This window comes from Alternaria conjuncta (genome assembly GCF_024043145.1).
Source record: "Alternaria conjuncta strain BMP 0040 chromosome Unknown scaffold_3, whole genome shotgun sequence".
Taxonomy (NCBI): Eukaryota; Fungi; Ascomycota; class Dothideomycetes; order Pleosporales; family Pleosporaceae; genus Alternaria; species Alternaria conjuncta.
The window spans coordinates 300,354-326,020 of NW_026250092.1; the positions used below are offsets into that span (position 1 = coordinate 300,354).

Genomic DNA, 25,667 nt, shown 5'->3' on the forward strand with positions numbered 1-25,667 from the left:
CTTCATCAACCACTAAAATGATCTTCTTCTCGAGGTGCCAGGCTGTCTTCGAATCAGCTGACCTAAACCAGGCTTTAGTCGGGTCAATCCGTGCCAAGCTTCGTAGGCAGAAGCAGACCCGTGGAACATAGAGCGAACTGGATGAACTCTGCATATGAAAATGTAATCTTACCCAGATCTCGCTGATGAGTCATAAAGTAACCACCATACTCCCGCCTTTTCCTGTGTTTATTCTCCTAAACACAACGCTTCCAACGCCAGAAGAATCGAGACAAAGTGCGTATACTAGCGACAAAAACAGGAGATGTTGCGCCGCATGCAGCTCGTATGAGAGAGAGGAGGAGGGAAAGCTAAACAACACGCTTGACCTGTAGACGGGATTAGTTGAGTACTGCTGGAATGGTGATAGGATGCACGGGTGCTGGTTACCTCGAAGAACCGCTTGAGCCACCACACCTGGAAGAAGCCCTGGCCAATGAGTACCATCAACTGGAAGATGCTCCACCACTTGATGCGCGCGTTCGTGCTCTCAGCAGTATTCCTGTGTACGCGCTCGCGCACAATGATGTAGCTCTGCTCGTCCTTGACCTGGGAGACAAGTTCCGACATTGTTCGCACTGTTTCTGTCAGCACTGTCCTCTCCCAACTATCCGGTGTGGTTCCTCACCCTCCTTCTCCAATGGGTCTTGGGGGGCTTCCGATTCAGGGACGTAGACAATGCCGTGCACATTGAACGAGACCTCCTTCGTGTTCGCGCCCCAGTGCTCGTTGTTGAAGCAGTATGTGTATTTGCCGTCTTCTTTGGCGTCGAAGGAGTGGTCGCCGGAGGAGACGCCGCGTTCGTGGACTTGGTAGCTTCGAGAGGGCGTCTCAATCTGTGGATGAATAGTCAGCTATGTGGTTTGGAGGCAGAATTGGAGTCTCATTGACACACCCAGAAATCAATCTCCAAATTTCCGCTGCCGCCAAACTCCCGGTCGCCGACTTGGAACGTGACTGTCATCTTGTCGTCCTTGTGGAGGGACTCGTGGAAGCATTCGCGCTGGTGGGCCTTCATTTGGATGTTGTGCGCCGTCGCGAATGACAGCAAGCTGCTCGCCGCGGCGAGAATGGCGAAAGATGGGAACAGCATGGCGGGTGTATAGTGATGCTGCTCTGTCGTGTGGGATTCGATGTTTCGTCGAGCGCCAAGCTACGTACACGGAGATGCCAGCTTGCCCGCAATGCAAGGGCCCAGAACGTTAGCGTTCAGATTAGTCAGCCACGGCTCCGTCTCAACTTCCTTCGAACGGCGTCCTGCTCTGTCCTACACCCCGCAATATTGTTGTTCGTTCACAGCCTTTCTAGTGAATCCTGGATGCGATGCAGCGTTTGTTCTAGTCTGTTAGGATCCAGTAGATGACATGACAATTTCGCGATTCGATGTGCAGTTTGCATGCGCTGACATCCGCAGCCCTTGAAGGTCTCGCACGATTACCACTATGCGCTAATACAGAACCTCAAGATACAGCTGAGGACCATGGAGATGACGTGTCAAGATTCAGCAGCTCACATCGCTGGTGGCCTGGATATCTACGTCAACGAGTTGAGGCGAAAGGTAACACCCATGTATCTCTCATGAAATATCCTCTTCGTCGTCCACTTCCTTTCTTCTGTGCGCGTAGATCTTAGGATAACGTCCTTTCTTCTGATTCTGTTATCGTTCTGCCATGTACCCTTCTCTTCTGCCGTCCAAATTTAGAGGTTCTGAACAGATCTGTTTGCCGCCAAGACCATCGTCAGTCCGCTCCCACACTTGTCCCCGCAACAACAGCACGTCTTTCTTGTGCGCTCAACCCCAGGTTGCTTTATTCACTCCAATTGCCGCTCGTCTCCGCTCAGCGTTTTCGTCGCCGTCGCTTACGGACCGCGTCCTTTCTTGCGCGCGGTGTCAACGCCCTCACTTCGAACTCAGCGCCTGCACCTCCAAGCTATCGGGATGACGGATGCAAATGGCGCTCCGCGTAGAGTGTCCATGGCATATATCCTAGGCTTTAGTGACAAGCCGTACAAGGAAGTAAAGCCACCCGCACCTCCGCCTCCGCCGCAAACTAGGAAGCCCGGCCAACCTGCTAACAAAGTGACTGCCCCCATTGAATGCCATGACGAAGCTTGTAGGCTAATTACCATCAGATGTCTACTCCTGGTCGCATCGTAGAGTGGACCGCGAGCGACGGACGAAAAGGCAGACTCACAGGCGCCGGCAAACCACGACTTACTGCAGCCAGCCTTGCGAAAGTACCTTCCGACCAACGGCCGACGAAGGAGCTACCAGGCGCGAAGAGTGCCTCAAAGAAAGCAGCATCGACCAAGCCCGCCGCCGATGGAGACAACACTTGGGGTGGTAACGGATGGGATGACACCAATGCGAAGAGCGGATCGAAGAAGTCGAATTCGAAGAAGGCCTCAAGTAACAAAGGTGATGCATGGGTCGTGCAGGAATTGGGCAATGACGCAAGCGATCCTTTGGCAGTCACCTGGGACCCTACTCCGAATGCTACAGGTGGTGACGACAAAAATGAGAAGAAAGATGACCCCGCAGATGCTTGGAACACAGCGAATGCCCCGGAGAACAACATAGCCCCACAAGATGATAGCAAGAAGGACGACGAGTCCAATGAATGGACAAAAGAGCAAGACGAGAAGCTGATGCAGATGAAGGATGATTCAAAGATTACCTGGGCTAAGATAGTCGAAGAATTTGGTAAAGCTGAGCATGAATGCAAACGCCGCTTCAAGGATATCAAGCCGAAGGATTGGAAACCAAGTGGGGCCAAACAGGGAGGTGAAAACAAGAAGGGGAAGAAGGCGAAGAAAGCAGATCAGAACGATGGAAACAACAAGGATGATAAGAAAAAAGAAGAGAAGAAGGAGGAGGAAAAGGGGGATGATGGCGGTTTCTTTGGTCACACGTTTGGAGAAGATACGGGTAACAGCAAGGACGAGTCTGATGACAAGAACAATTCTGGTGACAAAGCACCCGATACGTGGGGCGGTACTGCAGACTGGGACTTCGCTGTGGGAGATGCTGCAGGTACCGGTACGAATGCTTGGGAAACCCAAGTTGGATGGGACACTGGCGCCACCACGGGTGGTGGAGACGGCGCGAATGATGCTGCCGCGAGCTGGGACAATAGCGGTGGAAACAACTGGAGTAAAGGGACGAACAACAACCAGAAAAACAACACCGGCGGCGGTGCCGGAGATGCGAAAGCTTCAAGGCAGAAAGCCCCTTCAAACAAAGTGCCTCCGCGAGCACCCCCTCAGCCCAATGCTAGCAACGGCAACAATAACAACAACAACACCCGTCCCATCGCCGCTCGTCCTCTCGAACTCGAAGTAAAACCCGACGATACTTTCTCCGCCGATGACTTGCGTCTAGTCGCTCGCATCTTACAACAAGATTGCTCAATGGTATGGAATAGGGTCAGCTGGCGATTCAGGGACAAGACAGGCAGGACGCTTCATCCTGATGAGTTCGAGAAGAAGATCACTGGGCGTCTAGAGGGCAAAGGTAGCGAGACGGGTGAGCGGAGGCGGTAGGACATTGACAAGGTGATGACAGAAGGTTACGCGTGGAATGTGTCATGAAGTACACCAAGGGTTGGGAGAGGAGTCAAATGAGCTCATATGTAATACTATAACTATAGCCAGCTGGGTTTCTAGTTCGCATCTTCTGGCTGTATAGTGATCGATGCACTAGTGCGCCCGATGTGGTAGTTAGATACACTTTGAACGAGTCAACACAGTCATGAAACGTGGGTCAACGAACTCGTCATGGCATGTTATAAGCTAGATGACTGAGCCGTGCATGTTCAATGAGCATATTCTGGCGTAGCTCAAGCATCATGGATGAGACAGAACGAATGACTGTCCTCCGCGTTCCAGGTCGATTCTCGAGCATCTCCACTACCATCGGAGGTTGCACTCGCTCCTAGGCAGTGGCACTGTCCCTCCGAAGACACGCGTGCTTGAACTCCCTCTCCAGTCCCGGCATGTTCAAGCGATCGACACCCCAACCGCAAGCCTGGCTCTCACAGTGCAATACCAGCGAACTCAGATGACCGAAGACCTTTCCACATCCCTCGTCGCGACACACGAAAGGGTGAAGGTCACCAGCTGCCGACCAACGCTGTACCTCGCGGATATCGACGCGGCCTATGCGAATGGACGCATGCATATCGAGATCCATGTAAAGCGCTGAGTACCACCACTTTCCGAGACAGCGCGTAAGAAGTGCCGGGTCGTTGAAGTTGGGGCACTTACCCGACTCCAAGTGATTGATGAGGCTGGAGTAGGTGCGCATCGGTGCGTCGCAGGCCCAACAGCCAATGTCAGCGGACCTATGCTTAGTCATGTGCTGGTGTGTTGTCAGCGTGGCAGTCGCGAGTTGATCGCGTGGCAGATCACTCACAATGTGGTAGTTACCCTCGTGGTGAGTGTGGAAGCCACACTCCTCGCAAAGGAAACAGTTCTCGAGGTGAATACCCAGTTGGGTCTTTCCAGCACAGTGCTCGCCGCATTGGGGGCAGGCAAGTGCGAATGCACAGCTCTCGTAGTGTTGCGTAAGCTTGGTAAAGCTCGGTAGTATGCGCTTGCAGCCTTCGCACTGGAAGTGATCACACTTGAGATGCCGTGCAAGCGTGGTCTGGTCCGGCCCATCGAAGTCGCAACCTGGTTGTAAGCAATGCTTATGTCCTTACCTTGGTCAGTCAAGTCCTCAAGGTGAAGTAATCGTTGAACAAGAGAATGAACGCTCTGACCAGGCAAAAATACACGAGCTCGCAACTTAGAATCTCTCAGAACACTTACTGTTCGTCTGTTCCCAATGTGCATCCCGTTCATCCTGATTGCGAAATCGGCGCTGGCATGTTCCGCACCACGTATGCTTCGCAGCGGTTTGAAGATGTCGCTCCAACTCAGCGCGAGTGTTGAAGCCGAGCAGGCAAGTAAGACACACCCACTCATGGCCGACGCTGTAGTTATTCTCGAAGTGGTTCTTGAGAGCCCAGTCATCCTTGAAAGCGGAGAGACAAAGGTTGCAATGAACTTCATGGTTCGCTGCATTGTCGACGTGGTTTTTGAGACCATTGCGGTCCACAAAGACGCGCTTGCAGAGGTTGCAATAGTTTTCGTGTCCGACGCTCTGCTTAATGTGACTGAGCAGTGCAGCTTTGTTGGCGAACTTGTACGAGCAGACTCCACACCAGTTCTCGTGTGGATCGTATGCTTTTTCGGGTGTGTTGTCCGTTGAGCCCGAGACGATGCGATCTTGCCCTTGCTGGGCGCGCGGGCGGTTGAGGATAGCCTTGGTGCGGTCATTCAGCACCTGCGGAGAGCGTCGAACCGGTGGTGCCGGCTGTACTGCAGGAGCGCCGCGCTTCTTGACCTCTTGCCATGGCATCGAGTCATCGGCAATCTGGTTGAGGAATGGGTTTTGAGAATGGTCAATAGCGGGACTGCGGACGGGAGCTTCGCTGCTGTCTGCACTAGCGAACATCGCATAGCGGTTGCTGCCAGGCGCGGCCATTGCCAGTCCGCTGCAGCGAGGTGAGGACGTGGTCGGTGTTTACAACAATGTAGTATCGGTACAGCTGATTGTGCTGATAGAGGTGATTGTGCTAGCACGGACAGCCAATAGCAAGCTGCCTGCCCTGGAGGCAGCAAGCGCCTCGTCACGTGACAGCGCGAAAACAAACGGATGGATACATGAACACACACGGATGCGCGCATAGGCGGCACCAAAGATCGATCGAACATCTACTCGCGTTGAAGGTATCTTCGAAGTACAGGAATGACCATGCAACTGATAACATTGAACAAGACGACACGATGGCGGAGCCGAGGAGACGGTGAGCGTGGAGGGAATGGCGCGATGGATGTACACCTCATTGGAAGCGAACGCGATATGGAGAATGCTGGACGAATCAATAAGTGAGCATGTACTTGCCGAATGGACTCAGAAAGGTCGCGATGCATATTGTTGCGAATTGACGGCGTGAGAAGGTCGAAGCTGGGGACCGGAAGACACGTTAAGTGAAAGCGAGACATGGACTATATATCCATTCAGCGATGTCTCGATGAGACTAGAGTAGGGCAGTCAGACTCAAAGGAATGATGTCAGGAGGAAAGACGTGTTTGAATTGAAGGAGGTTGGGTGAATGACGCCACTAAAGTTAGTGTGTCACGTCGCCCACGCGCTCGGTTCCGAAGTTCGCCCGCCCAGACTTCGTATCTGTCACACCCACCGAATTCAATCACCTACACCATCAGCGCCATCAGCGCCATCTCGGAAACTATGCCCCGCGAAGAAAAGCAAATGTTCGGTTAAACTGCGACTGGAATATGTGACGAGGCCCCTTAGCTGCTTGCCCGAACAACGCGTCAGTCCTTGGCCAAAGCAGCACTACTGCAGAATTCATCGGACGCGTGCTTACTCCAACTCTATACCTTCAACAACGAACGAGCAGTCTGCTCCTTCCAGGGATCTCTGCTGCGCATCTTTTTAATGGTTCTGTCACCCGTGACGTCGAACAAGCGGTCTTATTGTCATCTCGTTCCACTATGGCGGCTCGAGCCTCAAGCGTGGCCACGAGAACTAGAGTCCTATCTCATTTTATCAATGCCTTTCCGGAAGCTTCCCGACTCTAGGTAGGTGTTACTCACATGAGAAGGTTTGCTTTGCGAGCTCGGAATCTTGAAACATCAGAGTTTGTTCGTCGCGATGAACTCAGTACAATATGGCCTCGCCGACAAAAGGCTGCTACATCTTACTCACGACATATATTCAACTCTGTCGTCCAGTCTAGGATGGTGCATTTCACTTGGAGCTTTCTTCGTTTGCTACTGCACTCTACAATGCGTCTGACTGTTAGTATAAGGATATGGATCCGGTATGTTCACTACGGCGGCTTTACTATTGATCTTTCACACATGCTACATACTAGAGCTCAGCCTGCAGCTACGCCCTACTGGTCTTCTTCGACCCGCTTCTCAACAAGCTTTCTTCACGAACATCGTGGCGATTCAACCGGGTGAAAGCTATCCAGCGTCACTCACACGCGCCAAAGATTATGTCACACGACGTGGAGGGAAAGCGATGTGCCCCACAAGATGGACCTGCTTTCTGTATAACTACGGGCGCGGACTACACCCCCCGGTGATCTCTCACTCCCTGCACAACCATTCCGCTCTACTTCTTTGGCTGGCCTTCTTGTCCTGCCCGGAAGAACCGCCCAGTTTCATCCAAGTACGTTAGTTTGGAAAACTGCTAAACAGTAACTGTATAGCAAACCGGTACCAAATACCGTCCTTGCACTTTTACGAGACACTAATCACCGTCATAAGACTTGCTTCGTATAAGATGCATTGCATCGACAGGAGGATTCACCAGCGTTCACAAAAGACTAATCGCTTTGTCGCCTTTGAGCCTCGCTGTATCAACCATGCGTGGGATACGGAAAACAGTAGGCCGAAAGATCTCACCATCGATCAGCTTTGCCGTGCGCAAGCGCTTGCCAATGGTTCAAACTATCAACACCCAGATGAAGACATCATTGAGCGGATGCGCGCGAGAAATGATGTCTCTAGCACCCAGGAAGCAAACAGCCCCGAGCAACTCGTGCCTCCTTTACTTTTAACGCCGATAAGTTTGCACTCCGATGTTCTCGCCCGCAGTCTGCCTGTACCAGCCACTGACCCACCTAATGCGGCTCCTGTCATCTCACAAACACATCCATGCGCGAAACTCTCATCAGAAGATCATATCTGGGAAGAGAAAGCATGTAAAGGCATCGCTCACAAGGGGCTGAGCTTGGACAAAGTCTGGGATAAAAAGACGTGGAAGCAGAAAGCCAACAACATCGAACGATTGAAGTTGCTAAAGGACGATGGGTACGACATCAAATCTCTACAGGCCCCGAAGACATCCGCAGATGCAATAATCGAGGCTCTACTGGCTCACGTCAAAGTACGGAAGGAGAAGAACCTGGATCTTGCAGCTTCTACAGTACTACAGTCAACTCCCAGTGAGGAAGTACCAGAAGTAAGGAAAGAAGATAGCTATGACCCCACTCTAGCGAACGATGACGACACAGCGCATGCGGAGCCCAAGGAAATTGCAGACCATGTTCCATCGGACGCGACACCACAAGGTGTTCCGAATTTTGCGCAGGATGAACCAGAATCGCATGAGGAACCAGAATCCCACGATGAACCAAAACCACACTCATATATCGCAGGCCTGAAACGCAAGCATACCCATGAGGATGAGAACCAGCCTGATTGGCACCAAGACAACCCACAAAAGGAACTTCACGAAGCCTACAACACAGCAAATTCCAACAACCTCGTCGACCTGCCGTGCACTTGCAGGATCGCTAAGATAGCGCGAGTGTTGACAAGGGAAGATTTTGCCAACGCCTTCGCGAAACAAGCTGCGTTCATATACAGTCGAAAAATTGGTCGTGACATCTTCCGCTACGCTAGAGAGATGAGAAGGATATTTCAGGACCCAAAGTCGAAGGAATCCTTCCACATTTGTATGGCGTCGTGGAGACCCTCACGAATCATCTTTCAGTCGCCGTCATCGGTCGCTCGACAGTCCTGTGAGCCGCATGTGTATATCAGCGCACAAGGTATCAAGCTGATGATGTGGGAGCTTTCGCACATCGCTTACGATCCTTATGAAGATGGTAACTGGTGCATTGCAGACCCTGACGAAATTGAAGATCAAAAGGGCGATGGATTGATGGAAGCATGCAACCCAGTAACGGACGACTTTCGGTACAGAATCCGCATTTCCGAAACTCCAAAATTCCCCATGATCATCGAAGGAGAGACCATGGCACTAGTTGGTCTACTCAGACGTTTTCGTAAGAGCGGTATCAGCTACTACCACAAAGGACAGTATGATCCGCAACGGATGGAGGTAGTCGCGTATGACAATGAAACTAGGCAATTAAGTGATGCCACCGAAACTGCTTTAGAGGATGCTGAAAAGATATTAGAGGCGGAACACGCTCTTGGTGGCGTAGAGGTCCATATTGGGTGGCTGGAAAGCTCCGACTACCTAGATAGTTTGTTCTAGGTCAAGAGCGCACGAAGTAGTACATTCACTGTGACCCGTCTGTAGCTCTACCAATTGTTTGATAAGAGGAACTTATGACGATACGGTAGTGAATGCGACTCGCGGCCCGTGCTCACCAACACTCCAAGCTCTGCACCAAACACTGCCCTCGTTGCCTTGATGCTGCCTGTGTGCACCCCCGTTCTCTAGCCACTTCTACGGCGAGGTCGCAGTCGTGAAATCATTCAATTATTTGCTCCCTCTCGTACCCCTACCGCGCCAGCAAATTTGAACCACAGCTACACCCACAATGCCCGTACGCACCCGCAAAATCGGCGTCAACGACAAGGACAAAACCGCTCTCGCATTCGCCCACGATGACTTCCGCCGCCATTGGGTCTCCGGTCAGGTTGGGGGTGGCCGCAACACCGATTCAAGAGTCGCATTCAACCAACAAGATAACGGGTTCAAGCACTTAAAGCTCACTGTCGCAACGCTCGTCGACGCCAAAACCAACGAGGCACCTGACTTTGCCAACTTCGGTCCCGACGAAGAGGCCAAATACCACGGGATGCTGCGCAGCAAGCTCAGCCTCGCCAAGGACTACATACTCAAGGAGAAGGACCTGTCTCTAGACCCCGACCGATTCGGTGCGCGCCACGAGCCGACGTCACTAGCCCTCGCCGCACCGCCTATCATGATCGACCTGTATTCTCAGCACATGATCCGGCTCCTCCTCGATATCTCAGCACAACTTCGCCAGGTTAGCGCTGAGACTCCGGCGGATGAGGTTGAGACCGTGCTAGAGGGGCCGATGAGAGATTACTTGGAGTTCTGGGAGAGGTTGCAGAACAGTCTCTCATGGCAGCTTCCTGGAGAGGATAACGAGGCTAGGATGGGCGAGGCGGACAGGGCTATGAGTGAGGTCTTGGAGAAGTTGGTCGAGCCTTAGCATCGAACAAATGAGGTTACTTGGCAGGTAAACGGGAGATGGATTTACGTTAGTCACGCTTGAAAGAAGATCAGTTGACAGTAATTCTGGTGGTTATGGGAATCTTGAGCAGTATGAACGTATGTGAATGTCATTTCCAGGACTATATGACGTTTGTATTGCTGGTTCAAAGATGAACAACACTGAATTCGAAATATCTCTGCAAGATACGCAACGACTCAGAGGCATGTTCGCAGACATCTAACCATTAGCGAGAGTCAATTGTTTAGTGTTGGCCCAAAGCTTGTCACCATCTAGCCTTTGGCTTGCAAGTATGACCAAGCGAATAGCTGGTTTGCTGGCTGCTTGAATGCTTTCTGTATATAGTTGCTCGATGTCGACACTGACTTTGCAAGCCCATCTTCGGCACTCTGTGTCGGCCCAGCGACTCAGTCAACGGGGGCAATGAATATATTTTCTGTTGTCTGGGGGCTACATGCTGCATTTCACGCGCTAGTTGCCTGGCTACTCCCCTCTGTCAATATATAAACAACGGTTTCTGCTCCAAAAGTTCCTCGTGGCGAAGCTCAACTCGACTCCTCAATCGAAAGACATTACATCGAAACGCGTAGGTCGTGAGACCTGGATCGAATCGTCAGATCGGAATCCTTGAAGTACCAGTTCCCCATCTCCGGATATATAGAGGTAAAGAACGGCTCTCTTCATTCTTCGACGTAGGCTGACTGTTAAAGTCGTACAAAACGAGTGCACAATATGGCTTCGACCACTACGATATATCCAAACACCCTTGAGGGTGTCAAGGCTTTCTGCAAGGGTCGCAAAGCTCTTGACCTCATCCGCAGCTTTAGCACTACTCCAATCCCAAGCGCACCGGCAAAGTGGGACGACACCCTGGGAGTTTGTCTAGACCTCGAATGGTACAACCAACCTCCCGACAATCCAATGGAGATCATCAACGAGGGTGGTCTCGTCGTCTTCCCGATGAAGAAGCTTCGTAGCTGCAAGAACCCAAGCGATTTCGAGAATCTAATTCGGAACTTCGCGGTACATCATCTACGCATCGTGGAGACGTGTCACATGCGGAACAAGGGGAAAGACAAGTTCGGTATCCCTTTCGGTGATACCGAGCTGAACCCAAGGTTTTGTCAAACGCGCTTCGTTACGAAGTCTGAGGCCCAAGCAGTCCTTGTCCAGTTTCTCGATAACCAGCGCTGCGACGATGGGTCAAAGAGACCAGTAATCTTCTTCGGTCAAGGCCTTAACAATGATGAGCGCCAACTGAAGGAGCAATGGAACCTTAACACGGCTAAGCTTGACAGCATCGTTCTCACGATCCGATCACTTGGGGCACTGGCGAGCCACGCCGGTATCGTCGCTGCGCCAGATAAAGAACGCGGCGAGAGCTTACCGAGGTTCGTCGAGCTTCTTCGTGGGTTCCAGGTCGATACAGGTAACATCTGGCTCCACAACAGCTCCAACGATGCAGTGTATGAGACGACACTATTCTTTCTCGTTGTCCTCTTCCCAGTACTGTATCCGGGTACGCCTTGCAATCAGTTCCCACCGAACTGCACCATCGCCGGCCGTTCCATCAACGACATATGGACCGATCTTGCTGAAGAGAAGAAAGCCATCCTGCCGCAGACGTGGGGCACTGCTCAGTTCTGTTGGTACTGCGAAAAGGCAGACGTGCATGACGCCGACGCGTGCCCTGTAAAGGAGACGATCGAGTGCGACATTTGCGCGAAAGCTCCTGGTCCTGAGAACAAGCGCTTCCGTAGTAAGCAATATCGCTTTGGCCATCAGACTAGTCGGTGTACCCATCAGTTCAGGCACTACATCCCACCACTGCCTGCATTTATTACCGACAACCTCGACCACGAAGAGCAGCGTGCTGTCTCGCGAGCCAAGGCTAGTGACGATGTTGCGGTCGGCGGGCGGATTCTGTTCGACAAGCTTCTGGCACCTGGGTACCCAGGCAGGATCGGCGATCGTGAGTTGGATGCCGAGGACGAGCGTCGCGCTGAAGAGGACAAGATGCTGTGGAGCTTGAGCGATGCTGACGACGAAGAATTCGCTCTAGATGATGAGTAGTACAGCATTTGACGCGTGTCAATCGAATCGACCGTGGGAGCACATTCGATCGCAGGCTCGGGGCTTATGGACGAGAGGAGGAACGTTTGCTTGTGTACAGCTGTCTTGTTGTAATGTTAGTAGTCAGCCATGATAAGGTGTATAACAACTGTTCCAGAGTCTGTCATCAAGCTCGATCCTTTTCTATGCTTGCTGAGTTGGATAGAGTGAGCCCTGAACCGCTCTGGCTGCCACCCCTGGTAGGCCGCTGCATGGCCAGTTGGTCAAGCATTAGACGCTTCATGCTGCCGATACTAATCGTAGGCTTTGAACAAGACGTGTAGTTTGGGACGAGGAGCGTGCACTAAAGACAGCTGTTGAGATCGTGGCTGGGTGGTGGTATTGCGACGCGTCGCAAAGTTTCGCCGAAGCGATGACGTCACCCTTCCGAAGCAATCTTCCTCACGTGACCTCGGCCATCTCCGGACTCCAGGGCTTCCAAGGTCTGCCCGTCCGTTCCATATGGCACGCGCCAAAGCACTCCCGCTCGCAACACTAGCTTCTGAGAGCACGATTTATTACGTGTCTAGCAGACCAACGCTATCGAACATTCGTCGCGGCCTTCCTAAAGTCGACCATCCCGAGGTACCTCTGCAGATCATCTACATTGACAAAAGTGTCGTTGACAATAGCCTCCACCTGATTTCCGAGTTCACTATCAGTATCAACACTTACGCTCTTCATCATCTCTCGCCACAGCTCAGACCTTTGGATATAGTAGACTTCTTTTAGGCATGCCAAGTAGTGTCTCTTGTCACGGTCCATCTCTCCGCGCTGCTGGTGGTAAAAGACAAGTTCGTGTTGATGGTGCAAGACCGTGCGGACCAGCATTTGGGCTTTCCCTGAGATTATGGGCTTCGAAGAACTGTCAAAAATGATCCTGTAACCTGTGGGAGGTGCCCCTTCAAGCTCAAACCCGGGTGTGCTGCACAGCTCTGGGTAAGGGTTGACAAATGCATTTATGCCATCTACTCCCGCTTGTAGGCTGCCGTGCTGTGAGGTTTCTGCCTCGTCAATAGCAGCGTTCTTGATCATTTTAAGGTGGGAATGGAGGCTCCTTAAAATGAACAGAGATTCGCGTTTCGAGATCGGTTCGGGCTCTTTCGCTGGAGCTGTGTGTATACGGAGGATATCTTTCTTTTTGGTGGAGCTGATGGATCGCGGCTTTCGCTCATAGTCACCACCTATGATTCGTGTTCCTTCGATGAGTCCTTGATCGATGCGCTTATTGCGACAGGCGACCAATGCCTGAGCCAAGTCCATTGCCGTGAAGTCTTTCCAAGGCGCATTGCCAGATACACTGACGTCTTCGCCCGCCTTTTGTAGTGCTCTAAACATGTTGCCCTTGTTAGATCTTCCTACCCATGACCTGGCCGTCCAAGGAGCATCAGGGTCTGTGCCTCGCTCTCTTGATACAGTTGGGGTTATGGCAGGAGATCTGGATTTCGAAGTGGAAGAGGGAGTCAGAGATGAATTAGACTTGTGGGTCTTTCCTTGACTTCCGGATGGTGCATACGCTGGCGCATCTTGATTAGTGCTCGACATGACCGGACGATAGAGTTAGAGATCTAGACATTAGTTCAGCAGAATGCTTAGGGTTGAGAGAAGAGTAGATCGCATATAAAGTGACCGATTATAGTCACGAACCTTCTCTCTCACTGGCCTAGGTCATTTGCAACACCCCCGTCAGCGAAAACACCAGTTCCCACCAGGTGTCAGTCACAGATTGTTGTGTTCTTTCACTGTGCTTATTTTAGAGCACACAAGACGTTCAAGAATGGCTCTTTCTACGAAACATGATGCCTCGCGTGATAGCGGCCTCTCTTTCACTACATCGAGACACGATATCTCTCATCCATATCTAACCTCGCCAGCGCCCTCCCTGAACCAGTCATCGCTAGCCAGCCCCTCATCAGCCGTCGCATAGTTTATGATCGTACTCTTCGATGTTGTATACGCATTGTAAGCGTCGATACCGTTCTCGCTACCCACTCCTGAGCTTTTGATGCCGCCCCACGGTGAGCTTGGGTCGTTGCGATGATGCGTGTTGACCCAGCAGATCCCACTCTCGATGCTCTCTGACACGCGGAAAGCTTGCGAAAGATCTTGCGTCCAGATGGCTGCGCCCAGGCCGAATTCGCTGTCGTTCGCAAGCTCCAAGGCCTCTTCTTCCGTGTCAAAGCCTACGACGACGATGACAGGACCAAAGGCCTCTTCCTTCCATATGCGCGTATCGATAATCTTCTTTGTGGTACTATCCGTCAGTATTGTTGGTGGATAGAAGTAGCCTTTCGAGAAGTCGGTATCGTCCAGTGAAGATTTGTGAGTCATTCGTTGGCCACCTGTGACAACCGTCACACCTGCATCCTTTGCGCCGTTGACTAGTGTCTCAACGTTGCTGAGCTGTTTCGCCGATATGAGGGGACCCATCATAGACTCCACATTCTTCGGTGAGCCCATCCGCCTCTCGATGCTCTGCACCTTGGCTTTCAGCTTCTCCACTACCTGATCGATGATGTTGTTCTGCACGATGATACGCGTCGCTGCCACACATGTCTGGCCACTAGCTATGAAGCTTGCGAACACAATGCCGTTAACTGCAAAATCCATGTGCGCTTTTTCAAACACGATCAGCGGAGCCTTGCCACCAAGTTCGGCGGTGTAATGTGCCAGGTTGCGTCCTGCGATGGCGCCAATGGCGCGTCCTGCTGGTGTGCCGCCAGTAACATCGACTTTCTTGATGAGCGGATGCTCCACAAGAGCCTTTCCGGTCGTGATGCCGTCGCCTGGCAACACTGAAAAAACGCCGTCGGGCAAGCCGGCCTCTTTCAGAAGCTTGCCAAGCTCAATGCTGGTGAGCGGCGTCAGCTCGCTTGGTTTCAGCACAATGGAGTTGCCCGCGGCTAATGCGGGTGCAATCTTCTTGACAGCAATCAACATTGGGTGGTTGAACGGCGTAATCTGCGCGACTACACCGAGCGGCTTCCGGTCAACCCAATTGTGTAGTTTACCGACGGTTGGCAGGACAGAGCGCTCTTCGGTTCGTATCAACGCGGCGTAATATTTGAACCATTTCGTAAGAGTCGGAACTTGGGCATTCATCTCACGAATAGCGCGTCCGGTCTGCTGTACTTCCAGCGCGATAAGCCTTGGAAGATTCTTGGTCAGGAGTTCTGCAATTCGGTCCAGCGTCTCCGCACGCACATGGCGCGGGGCTCTCGACCACACGCCCGATTTGAAGACTTTGTGTGCAATTTGAACAACATCTTCGACATCAGACGCAGATGCAGCATGGCAGTGCGCGAAGATCTCCCCAGTCGCGGGGTCTTCAACGGCGAGCCTGTGATGCTGTTAGCAATTGGGGTGGGTCACGAATGAGGGGTCCCGCTAACTGACTGCTCCGCTCGACCTTCCACCTCTTTCCCTTCCACCCACATCTTGTATGCGTTCTCCATATTGGTGACAATGTACGTTGTAAGGAGCAATGTGTGCTGCAAGAGTTTGAGGATGGGTAGGAGGCTGAGGTGAGTGAGTCTTTGGTAGCGGAGGTGGCCGACGAAGAGTGGACCTAACGATAAGTTAGCGGCGGCTAGAGATGTTTCGGCATCCAGAGTACCTTCCAGATCAACCACATGCTGGATATAGTATCAAGCAGTATCGGGTTTAGTTTAGAGGGCTTTAACATCATCGATTATGATTATAATACAATAATTTGGGTATCTTTTCCGACTTCGCGATTCTCAGTTGACCACCGTAATATCACAACGCCTGAAGAGACCCTGCGAGTACAAAGCGGAAGCAGATGACAATTCTACTATTTCAGATATGGCGCGAGGCCTGAAAATGAGAGAAGTAATTATCGCCGCCGGAAGCAGAAACAAAGGAACTTTCATTTTGTCCTGATCAACTTGGAATTCATGTCAATCCAAGCACATGTCTTCCCTTCTCGTTACCCCTCCCACAGTCCAAATCCCTCTTCACTTCACCCTCAGCCCCATGTGTCTGCAGAAGCTCAATCAACATGCTTCTCTCCTTGCCTTCAAGTCTCACCGCTTTGAGGGCAGACTGTAGTGGTGTACGTCCATTCTTCGCCTCGAAGTTCACGTCCACACCAGCTTCAACAAGGTACTTTGCTATCGCAGACGCACCAGGCGTCCTGCAAGCAAGATGAAGTGGCGTTTCTCCATCATGATCAGGGTTGTCGATCGAGTGACCCAAGGAAGCAAGGTAACGGACAGTGGCGAGCTGCCGTCCTAATGTTGCGGCATGCATTGCGGAGTAATACGACGATGGTGCTGTATTGACACGAGTAATGTCAGCCCCAAAATCCAAGAGAAGGTTAAGAATGTCTGGCGACATTTCGTACGCTACTCGAATGAAGAAGTATCCGAATTCTGGGTGCGTCGCCATGGGGTTTGCGCCTTCCCATATCACCCTCTCCACTTCGGCAGCTGTCGCTTCTGCTGGTATATTTGCCAGAATTCGATCCACCGCCGCCCTTTGGTTTGGCTCCAGCTCTTTCCGTTTTCCCTTCGTCACAGCTATCCGATCCGAGGTGATCTTCCTATGAAAAATGGAGACGTCTGAGCTGGACAGCGTTGATGTGTATTTTGATGCTTGTTTTGATGCGTGTCTGGACGCAAGTTGTAGCCGAGTACTCGCCTTCCCTGAGAGATCAGTACACCAGCTGTATGACTTCTTGAGTCGAGATTCCGGTGGTACTAGGGTAGGACTGGATGCCGCGCCGTCGTCAGTGTAGAATGTACCGCGCGATGGGGTGATGTCTTCCCGGGATGGCGGTATCAGAAGTCGCCTTGGAACAGATGTTTGTTCAAGTGCGGAATAAGACAGAGTCTGCGCGTCTTCAAAGGACGGAACGTTGGCGAGCCAGGTGCCAATGCCGTCGTTAGCGCTGTTTCGTGTGGAAGCTTGTTCGTGGGGGCTCTTCCTGCCGCTTCGAGGCTCCTCGCCAAGGGCGGGCTCTAGGGAATCTGGACGTGGGAGAGTAGTCCTCTTTGCTAGTTGTGATGCAGACGGCCCGTCCCGTTTAATAGCTGTGATACATGATCGAAGCAGACGGACAGCCTGTAATAGTGAAGACAGTTTGTCGCGTGCTGTTTGATTCACGTAAATCTCATCTGTATCCGTCTTCTTCAGCAATTCATCACTTTGCGTGATGAGATCGCTGACAAAATTTTGAAGTAACGAATCCATCGTGTCCTGTTGGCAAAATCTAAGCTGAGTCAGTTTTCGTGCAATGCTCAGTCGTTCCTGGTGCAAACAACTTACAATGCGACATAGTCTAGACACAACTCTAGCACCACCTTTGAGGCGTCAAGATCATGCCGTAGATTCACCAAAGGTCCGTCCTTCAGCACACCCCAGTCCTCTTTCGGTTTACTACCACATGAGAGCTTAAGAAAAGCCTTGTGCAATCGTTCACAGGTATCGTCGCATGAGTCCAAAACTCGCGAGACAGCATCGATCAGAGACGCCGGCAGCTCGGCCCACTTTGCCGAAAAGTCGTCTTGCGCAATACTCAGCCCAGTTCTGATCACGAGCAGATCACTGTTGATCTTGTTCAGATCGTGACGAGCATCGCGGAATTTGCGAGCAAAACTGCTGATATCCGGGATGACCTGTTTTGGGCGTTAGCGCGTGTAGGTGCAAAGTTGAACATCTGAAGCGGCTACCTGGGCGATCGAAGTTCCTAGCGCAGCGCATCGGGCAGCGACTGTACTAGGACGCGACATTAGTTTGGATGCGCGTTGACAAAGTTGATGCTAATATGCACTTTGAAAAAGACGTCGAGGGCGTGGCCGGGCTGTCGTGGCTGTCGTGTTTGTTTTGGGGACGGCGATGCCTGTCGGCGATTTTGAAGGTGTGTTGGCTTGGTCGGAGCTGACGAGCTTGTCACATCGTGAAGTACTGGCGTACGGCACGGATCTCAAGCTCTTGCGTGCCCGCCGGTTACTTGGTGGCCCACGACGTTGGATGCGAAAGGGGGGAAGACACAGATCACGCTCAGTTTACGAAGAAAATAGGCTGCGCATTGTTTGAGGGAGGGTTGGGTGTTGTTGGGCTTTGCGTCTCCAGAGCGGTGGCTAATGCAAGAGACCTGCCTCAAATTGCGGGAGTGCAGGTGAAATTCCCCGTCTCCGAAAGCCACCAACGACTGGGCTATGGTGTTGCCATGCCTGGGGGAATAGGAGACAAGTCGCTATTGTGGGTTAGGCGGGGCGGGAGGCGCGCAGGGGAACCCGGTAGTGGAAATGAAGCCGACTGGGCAGTGGAAACATTAGATTGTCGCGTCTGCGAATGCGAGGACATCAATTTCAATTTCGCATCTTTTTTTCTTTTTTGTACATACTTGCTGCACAAGCGACTCAGTCAACAATGCCAGGTGGCAAGAATGAGAGGTAATCGACCGGGGCGGGCTCTATCCCATCAGCTTGCGCAGTGAGTCGCACCACGTCACCTTGCCGAACCTCAACACCTCTGAACGTGATGCGCGTCGCGGAGTGCCCATCGAGATACACGCTCGGCGCGTGTCCCAGCTTGTCTTCCAGATCCCCCACCCAGCTACCCACGATCCGATCGCCAACCTCGAGTTCGTACTTCGCTTTACCTCCAATCAAATCGTAGTAATTGACAGCGACGTCGTACGTTCCCGAGGCGAACGTGACATTAGCGGTCGCGACGCCCGTTGTGGAGTTTGATGTTGTGACGATAGCCGTATAGCCGGAAGCTGTCTCAAAAGGGCTTACCGCATAAGTCATGAAACCATCGAGCATCATGTCCTCCGCCTCAATGCGATACGGGTGATTGCCCACGCGCTGGTTCTCGTCTGCTATCTGTGAGAGATTGTGGTAGAACTCGTTGATCGCGTCGCGCCAAACTATCGAGTGGCCAGCTTGGAACGTTTGCCTGAACAATACATGTTCATATCGCTCATCGTCGATCTTGCCCTTCAAGGACTCCCATTGCCCAACAAATTCCTGCGCAACACCAGCACCTTCGTAGTGAGCGTCGTAGAAATGCTGAATCACAGTCTTGTTAGATTTCAGTCGCTGTGTATACGGAACGTGATGGAACCAGAGCAGTAAATTGTCCGGCGTCGATTCGATGTCTTCGTAGATTTGAGCGACCTCAGGCGGGTATTGTCCAGCATTGCCAGTGCCGTTCTTCACGGTACGGTCCATGCCGATACTGAATGCATCGGCGCGCGTCCATTGACCCCACCCATTACCGTCTTGCGAAGCAGGGTTTGGTCCAAAGTGTGTGTACAAAATGTCAGTCAATGTCTGAATGCCGAGATTGCCGCTGTAGTTTTCATATGCGGGCCACGACCTCATGGACATATCGGTGATGGTGTCGAGCACGTCCGGGTCAAAGCCAAATGTCAATCGAATCCAGTCTTGCAGGATAATCTTCGGGTCAACGGACGCGTCCCAGGCTAATCGACCGTACGCATACAGGTTGGACATGGCTAGATGTGAGCCTAGCCACGTCGCATTTGATCCAACTCCTGTCACGCCTGCATAGCCACCCAATGGTCGCTTGAAGCGCTCTCCAGTGATAATGTCTTTGACTTTGGATGACTGGTTGTCAGATCTCATGTCAAACTCGAGGATCTCTTTCCACTGTGGAGCCAAATAGACTAGGTGGCAGTTTTGGCCAAGATACTCGGGCGTGATCTGGAGCTCGATAGCTGTGCTTGTGTGCCGTAAAGATCCAAATAGTGGCGATGCTGGCTCCCGAACCTGGAAGTCAATCTGTGGGGAAACAGAGATACGTTAGTCTGCTCTTGAATAGATAGCGTCTGTAGACATACCGGGCCGAACTTGATCTGAACAACTACATTGTCGTCAAACTTTCCATCTAGATGCTGAAAGAACTCCAATTGCGCATTCGCCCTGTCGTTGTACCAGTTGGTCTCATTGATGTGGTTGTCGTAGACGAAAGCGCGGAACATGACAACACCACCATGGGGTTTGGCTGCCCTCGCGAACATGTTGGCGCCGTCTGCGAGTGTTCGGTTGTAGGTCAATGGACCAGGCTGTCCTTCTGAATTGGCTTTGACGAGATAACCGGCCATGTCTGGAACCTTGGAATAAATCTGGTTGGTGATGTTGGCCCACCATGCATCTACCTTCGGGTCCAAAGGATCGAATGTGCCTAGACTAGCATTCGGAGATGCGAAGTTGAGGGATATGCCAAGTTGCACACCCCATGGTCGCATCGCATCAGCGAGTCTACCAAGGCCTTCCACGTTGCGATCGTTGAGTAGCGTGGCGTTTGCGTTGACGTTGTTGATGATGGCGCCGTTTACACGAATTGATGCCAACAGGCGAGCGTATTCAGCAACCCGTGTCGTGTTATCTACGACAAATCCGTCCCGGAAGAACAATGAAGGGCCAGCATACCCTCTTTCGATACTGCCATCCATATTATCCCATTCATTAGTCCATCGAATGGGTACTTGCGGGTTGTATACCGTTGAAGCAGCCGTGATGTTGTCTTGCGCGAGCTGAGAAAGATACTCAAAGGCTCCATAGAGAGCACCGCGTTCATTCTGTCCAATGATTACGACCTTGCCGGGAGTAGTTGTGCTGAGGAAGAAACCATCTTCGTCCAGGTTCTCGCATTCATCGATGCTTCCGTACGCGGCTACGTAGGCGTCCCAAGTTCCGACGATGATGGCAGACTGGCTTTGGTCTGCCGTCGAGCTGACGTTCAGCTTTCGTCCGATGATGCCCTCTACGCCTCTCTGAAGCTCTTGGCCTGCGGTGTAGACAGGGCTCACTTTCGTGCTGTTCAAAGCGATGATCGCCGGGGGTACCGATTGTGCGCATGGCCCGTCCGGTATAGGAGCATAGCGCAGCCAGCCTTGTGAGCCATCTTCGGCTACAGCAACGCCCAGCACGCAAAACAGTGTGGTGAGTAAAAGTCGCATGATTGAAGCCAATGGATAACGGTCAATATCCACATACTGGCCGCCGTCCCCAAGATCCTTTATAGGTCACCACGCTTTCCTCATGATCAACACGTCATTAGCACATTTACGGCAGCAATTGTCGTGACATCTCCCACCGAGGAAACAAAACGAAGTCTAACGGTCGCACCGTACTTCAGCCTAAAAGCTGGGCGTGAGTACAAGATCAGTCAAGCGTGCGGAGGGCGGCTCAAGCTTTACTGGCTGATTGTGGGGATGAATGGCGGGGATCGGAGAGATCGGCAACAACTGGCTGAAAAAGTCCGCCGAACCGGTTAACAGCCGATGGTAGTGCGCATTCCGATCGTTGTACGCGTGGACGAAAGCGCCGCAGACTTGATGGTATGGAAGACGGTGTATGGTGGAATTTGACGATGGTCAGGACAGAGACGAGACGGTGGTGGCTTCCTGGATGTTTGTGCCGCAATTACGAGAGACCTACTAGGGCAATTACGACGTCATCAGCCATCTCGCCCACGACCGACCGCCTGCAGTCCACAAACGATCAAACCCTTCTCTTCATTTGCGAACTGAGCATGACACTACTCGTTCGAGTTCTATCACTACATGCGCGTGGTAACGAGCCTGTCGCGTCCCTACCATCATACGTACAGGCTATTCCAAGGTTCAGAACTAATCGACAGGGCCGCGCTGATCGATTATATTTGTCAAAAGTGTCCATGAGAATTATCATCTTATAGTACTTCGCGTTGATGACCTTGAACTTGTCGCGATAGCTTCTCGAGGTAGCCTCGCATACTCTCACTCGGGTGCAGGTCCTGCCCAGGTATACATCACTCTCACGTATCGCTACTGTAGCCTCATTCTATCACTCCATACGCCTTGAGTCCGACAGCATCTCTCTACATATAAAACGCTCATCTCTCTGAGGTCCAGACCTTGCCTCCCATCGTATCCAATTACTAACACACTTTCTCGGCCCTTTTCCCTCGTCTCCGGCCCACTACCTTATGCGTGCAGCATAGCTATACCCATTGGTGGAATACTGATAAACCCGTTAGAACCAACAGTTACTGGTTCTCGGTGCTAGACTGCAAAAATCCCCTACCATGGGATATACCAACGTCAACAATCCCATCACTATCGATGAAAGCGCAACGAATTGGTACACACAAACAATTTCCAGACAGGCACGTTCTCTCATACCCAAGGAGTTTGAGAAACTCCCAGCTTTCGATACCGTCAAGTTCAGTCATCGCAAAAGCTTCGGCCCAGTAGTCGACACTCATTGGCCACAGGACGCGTCCGAGATGGTACTCACTCTGGGCACCTTCGACGTCCCGTCTCTGGAGTTGAAGCCTTCGGTCTATATCTACGTACGTGGATTGAAGAATCACCATATCGGGTACTTTTATGTCAACTCAGACTCGAGCGTCCATCGCGTGCAACCGAGCGGTCTCAGGCATGTCGATATCGACGAACCGTTCTGTGACGTCGGAGACCATTCAGTTGGTGAACAAACCGTTTACAACAGGATACGGGCAATGGCACTTTATTTCTTCTTAGTTGCTGGTCACATCGAAGTCATTGAGAATTACAGTCATTTCTGGATGGACTTTTCGAAGGCTTGCGGATTTATCGCAAACAGTGGCGTTCGCCCAAAGCCTCGCGCAAAAGCACAGAAACAGGAACCGAAAACTGTACCAGTATCCGCTGCGACATCAGTTCCGGGGCCAGAAGCGACTGACCTGACGCACGACACTGTCGCATCCAGGAAACGCACCGGCGATGATGGACCCACGCCAACGGCAGGTAAGTTACAAGGTCCGCCGTCCTTTTACATGGTTGAACTAACAAATGGCAGCGAAGATCAAGCGTCGCGATTACAGCCATATCGTGCGTATATGCAATAGTCTGAATCGCACTTCAAGCTTACTTTCTTATAGATACACCCATCCCACAGCACCATACGGCGATCATTGAGCCCAGAATATCCGATCATGACAATCAGCGCAGAAGCCAGGCTAGCAAATAGTGAAAGAACAAACGCCCCATTGAGAGCGGAGATCGATACGCAAGCCAGGGCTGTTGAACAGCTCAGAGCACAGATGACAGTAAACCGCCAGCTCTCAGCGCAAGTCAACGGCCTCACAGCCGAGATAAGCCGAGTCAAAAACGAAAGCATGTTCAGTCAAAATGCGTACCGCGGCATCCAAGTTCAACACGACGAACTGGCAGAGCGACACGCTAACACGCTCCACAACGAGAACGCCCTTCGCGATCAGCTCGGTCAAACTCAGGCACGTTGCGCACAAGCCGAGAGGCGATCAAAGGCGCTGGAGAAGGAAGTGGAGGGTCTCAAGCAAAGAATGAGAAGAGCGGGAGAAGCGTTGGACATTTCGGCTTTTTGAAAGGTGGAGAATAATTGATCCGGGGGTACTTGAAGTACCGAAGGCTCATGGCGTTGATTTGGAAAAGTTCATGTCGCTCACGGGCATCCGTGGGTTTCCATTGCTGGGGTAGTGGAGTTTGCGGCAGTTTGGCGACAAAATTCAGGATGATGCTTCATGAAGCTTGGGATTGTTTTGCGCGACATACCTGGTTTTCCTTCGGGGAAGGTATTGGTGAGAATTGTCTTGGGAATGTTTGACATCGAGCAAGAAAAGATTGACGGGGCTATGTCTCATCGCACAATCCATACATGCATTTATGTCTCTCAAATTGGAGCAGCTAGTCTTTTGCGCTTCACAATGAAGGCCAGATTTCACCTCAAGCTATACCTTTACCTTTGTTTTGAACATACTGAGACCCCCGGAAAGTGCACCAACTAGGACATGAAACCTTCCATGATCATGCATGCACAGCAAGCGCAAATAGCAAACTCACAACGGCTATAACATCATGCTTTAACGCCTGTTTTCTTCGTCATCTACACCATGAGTTCCACACCTCGCACCACCACTGCCAACACCGACGATATCGACAGGATTGTCAAGGCGAAGAACGAATGGAAAGGACTCTACGAATCCCTCGAAGAAAACCCGCACCACGCTACACACATAAGCGAAGAAGCACGGAGAAGAAAGAGATTAGAAGAGGACTTGCTCGTACCGGCTCTCAAAACAGCAGCGAAGGACGCGAAGAACGCCAACACGAAGCTGAAGGAATGGATAAGCGTAGTAGGCGTTGTGGACGAGTTGTGGAACGCCAGTGCTCTGAGATATCAAGTTGGTGAGGCTAGAGAAAAACTGGTCGACGCAGTTTGGGATCTGGAAGCCACCGTGTACGAATTGCGGAAAACGCTGAGGTTTGACGGAGGGACAGTACTGAATAAAGTTATTGATCCGTCGGCAGAGGATAGCTCTGAGGAGGAAGAATAGGCCGTTGGCGTTCGACTCGTTTGTTGCGGCGTACAGCTGAGAAGCCATATAGTAGTAATTGTCTTCAGTTGAGTACGATCACACTGCATCTGATAGTGCTGAGTCTTTCTGCCCAAATGAAGGCCAGGCCGAGTCTGAATCAAAGGCGCACTCTAGCCTTCGTTGACACTTTCCGCGGGGGTCGTCAGGCTACCACACATGTCGCTTAGCTGACCCTCAAGCAGCGCAATACCAAATATTACGGCTCCGAACCATGCTGACAAGAAGACATTCGATGATGGCCGTAGGGAGAGGTTTGGTGTTGTAGAGACGCGATCGAACGCGTCCGACGCGTCCTGGACCACATGGCACGTGAGGGCGCGGGGTAAGCGCGATCTCCAGCTCGGAAGCTACGACGCCATCAACCACGAAAGTCTCCAACTTGACTGCGATGCCACTGTCGCACGGTATCAAGATATCGCGATAAATTTGCCAACGACAATATCAAACCAGATCGGAAAAGCTACTGCACGGGTCCACTGCGGCTGTTAAGCCCTAAGGCGCAATACTCAGGTTCCTATCCCTAGACCACGGACGAGGCGCGACAGCCGCAATGACAACGAACGGCTTCCGAGAGTGTGGATACGCAGATACCGGTTGCCGCATTGTCGGTATTTTGTCTTTGGCACGCTCGCAGATATGGGGTAGTGCCTTGGAAAGCAAGAGAGATCGGATCAGTGAAGACGTGCAGCAGGAAAGCGGACAGCAAGGTACGTACGTCTTGCCATGAGCGCAAATGCGCAGTTTGCTGGATGCGATACGAGGCGACCGCTCAGCCCATTCGTTCGATGTCATCGAGGTGTCACAGCGTGCGCCATCACGAACGCGAAGAAGCAGCTGCATCGATAGGGTCTGCATATCTAAGCCAGGCAAGGCAGGTGCCGATCGTCAATTTGCAAAGGGAAGAATGAGAGCATTAGGCGCGCAGCAGGCCCGAACCAGACCGAGGCAGCCCGTACGATATCAAGACTCCCAGCCTCTCCATATGGTAAGGCAGCATACAAGCGACACAGCAACGCCGCACTGGCTATCGATGAGTAAAAGTTGGGTGTTGGACTTTTTATCGACCTGCCTCTTCGGGTGCGCCGTTTTATCCGCCAC

General features: G+C 51.9%; 12 protein-coding genes across 12 annotated transcripts; 6 read left to right on the forward strand and 6 right to left on the reverse strand.

Annotated features, from left to right (window-relative positions):
• Positions 1-350: 350 nt before the first annotated feature.
• On the reverse strand, positions 351-1,132 carry J4E85_002065 (uncharacterized protein; the record flags this gene model as incomplete). Its single annotated transcript, XM_051466345.1, has 4 exons — positions 351-368; positions 430-617; positions 668-875; positions 935-1,132. The coding sequence occupies 4 exons, from the start codon at positions 1,130-1,132 to the stop codon at positions 351-353; spliced, it is 612 nt and encodes a 203-aa protein (XP_051329200.1).
• Positions 1,133-2,172: 1,040 nt separating this feature from the next.
• On the forward strand, positions 2,173-3,582 carry J4E85_002066 (uncharacterized protein; the record flags this gene model as incomplete). Its single annotated transcript, XM_051466346.1, has 1 exon — positions 2,173-3,582. One exon carries the CDS (start codon positions 2,173-2,175, stop codon positions 3,580-3,582), a length of 1,410 nt encoding a protein of 469 aa, XP_051329201.1.
• Positions 3,583-3,973: 391 nt separating this feature from the next.
• Positions 3,974-5,569, reverse strand: J4E85_002067 (uncharacterized protein; the record flags this gene model as incomplete). Its single annotated transcript, XM_051466347.1, has 2 exons — positions 3,974-4,713; positions 4,852-5,569. The coding sequence occupies 2 exons, from the start codon at positions 5,567-5,569 to the stop codon at positions 3,974-3,976; spliced, it is 1,458 nt and encodes a 485-aa protein (XP_051329202.1).
• A 1,915-nt stretch (positions 5,570-7,484) lies between these two features.
• On the forward strand, positions 7,485-9,127 carry J4E85_002068 (uncharacterized protein; the record flags this gene model as incomplete). The annotated part of the gene is made up of 2 exons (XM_051466348.1): positions 7,485-7,505; positions 7,535-9,127. The coding sequence occupies 2 exons, from the start codon at positions 7,485-7,487 to the stop codon at positions 9,125-9,127; spliced, it is 1,614 nt and encodes a 537-aa protein (XP_051329203.1).
• Positions 9,128-9,416: 289 nt separating this feature from the next.
• Positions 9,417-10,058, forward strand: J4E85_002069 (uncharacterized protein; the record flags this gene model as incomplete). The annotated part of the gene is made up of 1 exon (XM_051466349.1): positions 9,417-10,058. One exon carries the CDS (start codon positions 9,417-9,419, stop codon positions 10,056-10,058), a length of 642 nt encoding a protein of 213 aa, XP_051329204.1.
• A 753-nt stretch (positions 10,059-10,811) lies between these two features.
• Positions 10,812-12,152, forward strand: J4E85_002070 (uncharacterized protein; the record flags this gene model as incomplete). The annotated part of the gene is made up of 1 exon (XM_051466350.1): positions 10,812-12,152. One exon carries the CDS (start codon positions 10,812-10,814, stop codon positions 12,150-12,152), a length of 1,341 nt encoding a protein of 446 aa, XP_051329205.1.
• Positions 12,153-12,731: 579 nt separating this feature from the next.
• J4E85_002071 (uncharacterized protein) lies at positions 12,732-13,529 on the reverse strand (the record flags this gene model as incomplete). The annotated part of the gene is made up of 2 exons (XM_051466351.1): positions 12,732-12,830; positions 12,867-13,529. 2 exons carry the CDS (start codon positions 13,527-13,529, stop codon positions 12,732-12,734), a joined length of 762 nt encoding a protein of 253 aa, XP_051329206.1.
• Positions 13,530-14,042: 513 nt separating this feature from the next.
• J4E85_002072 (uncharacterized protein) lies at positions 14,043-15,646 on the reverse strand (the record flags this gene model as incomplete). The annotated part of the gene is made up of 2 exons (XM_051466352.1): positions 14,043-15,531; positions 15,588-15,646. 2 exons carry the CDS (start codon positions 15,644-15,646, stop codon positions 14,043-14,045), a joined length of 1,548 nt encoding a protein of 515 aa, XP_051329207.1.
• A 460-nt stretch (positions 15,647-16,106) lies between these two features.
• Positions 16,107-17,944, reverse strand: J4E85_002073 (uncharacterized protein; the record flags this gene model as incomplete). Its single annotated transcript, XM_051466353.1, has 3 exons — positions 16,107-17,424; positions 17,481-17,830; positions 17,885-17,944. 3 exons carry the CDS (start codon positions 17,942-17,944, stop codon positions 16,107-16,109), a joined length of 1,728 nt encoding a protein of 575 aa, XP_051329208.1.
• A 633-nt stretch (positions 17,945-18,577) lies between these two features.
• On the reverse strand, positions 18,578-21,147 carry J4E85_002074 (uncharacterized protein; the record flags this gene model as incomplete). The annotated part of the gene is made up of 2 exons (XM_051466354.1): positions 18,578-19,966; positions 20,026-21,147. 2 exons carry the CDS (start codon positions 21,145-21,147, stop codon positions 18,578-18,580), a joined length of 2,511 nt encoding a protein of 836 aa, XP_051329209.1.
• A 1,109-nt stretch (positions 21,148-22,256) lies between these two features.
• Positions 22,257-23,558, forward strand: J4E85_002075 (uncharacterized protein; the record flags this gene model as incomplete). Its single annotated transcript, XM_051466355.1, has 3 exons — positions 22,257-22,959; positions 23,012-23,043; positions 23,094-23,558. 3 exons carry the CDS (start codon positions 22,257-22,259, stop codon positions 23,556-23,558), a joined length of 1,200 nt encoding a protein of 399 aa, XP_051329210.1.
• Positions 23,559-24,083: 525 nt separating this feature from the next.
• Positions 24,084-24,527, forward strand: J4E85_002076 (uncharacterized protein; the record flags this gene model as incomplete). The annotated part of the gene is made up of 1 exon (XM_051466356.1): positions 24,084-24,527. The coding sequence occupies one exon, from the start codon at positions 24,084-24,086 to the stop codon at positions 24,525-24,527; it is 444 nt and encodes a 147-aa protein (XP_051329211.1).
• Positions 24,528-25,667: the final 1,140 nt, after the last annotated feature.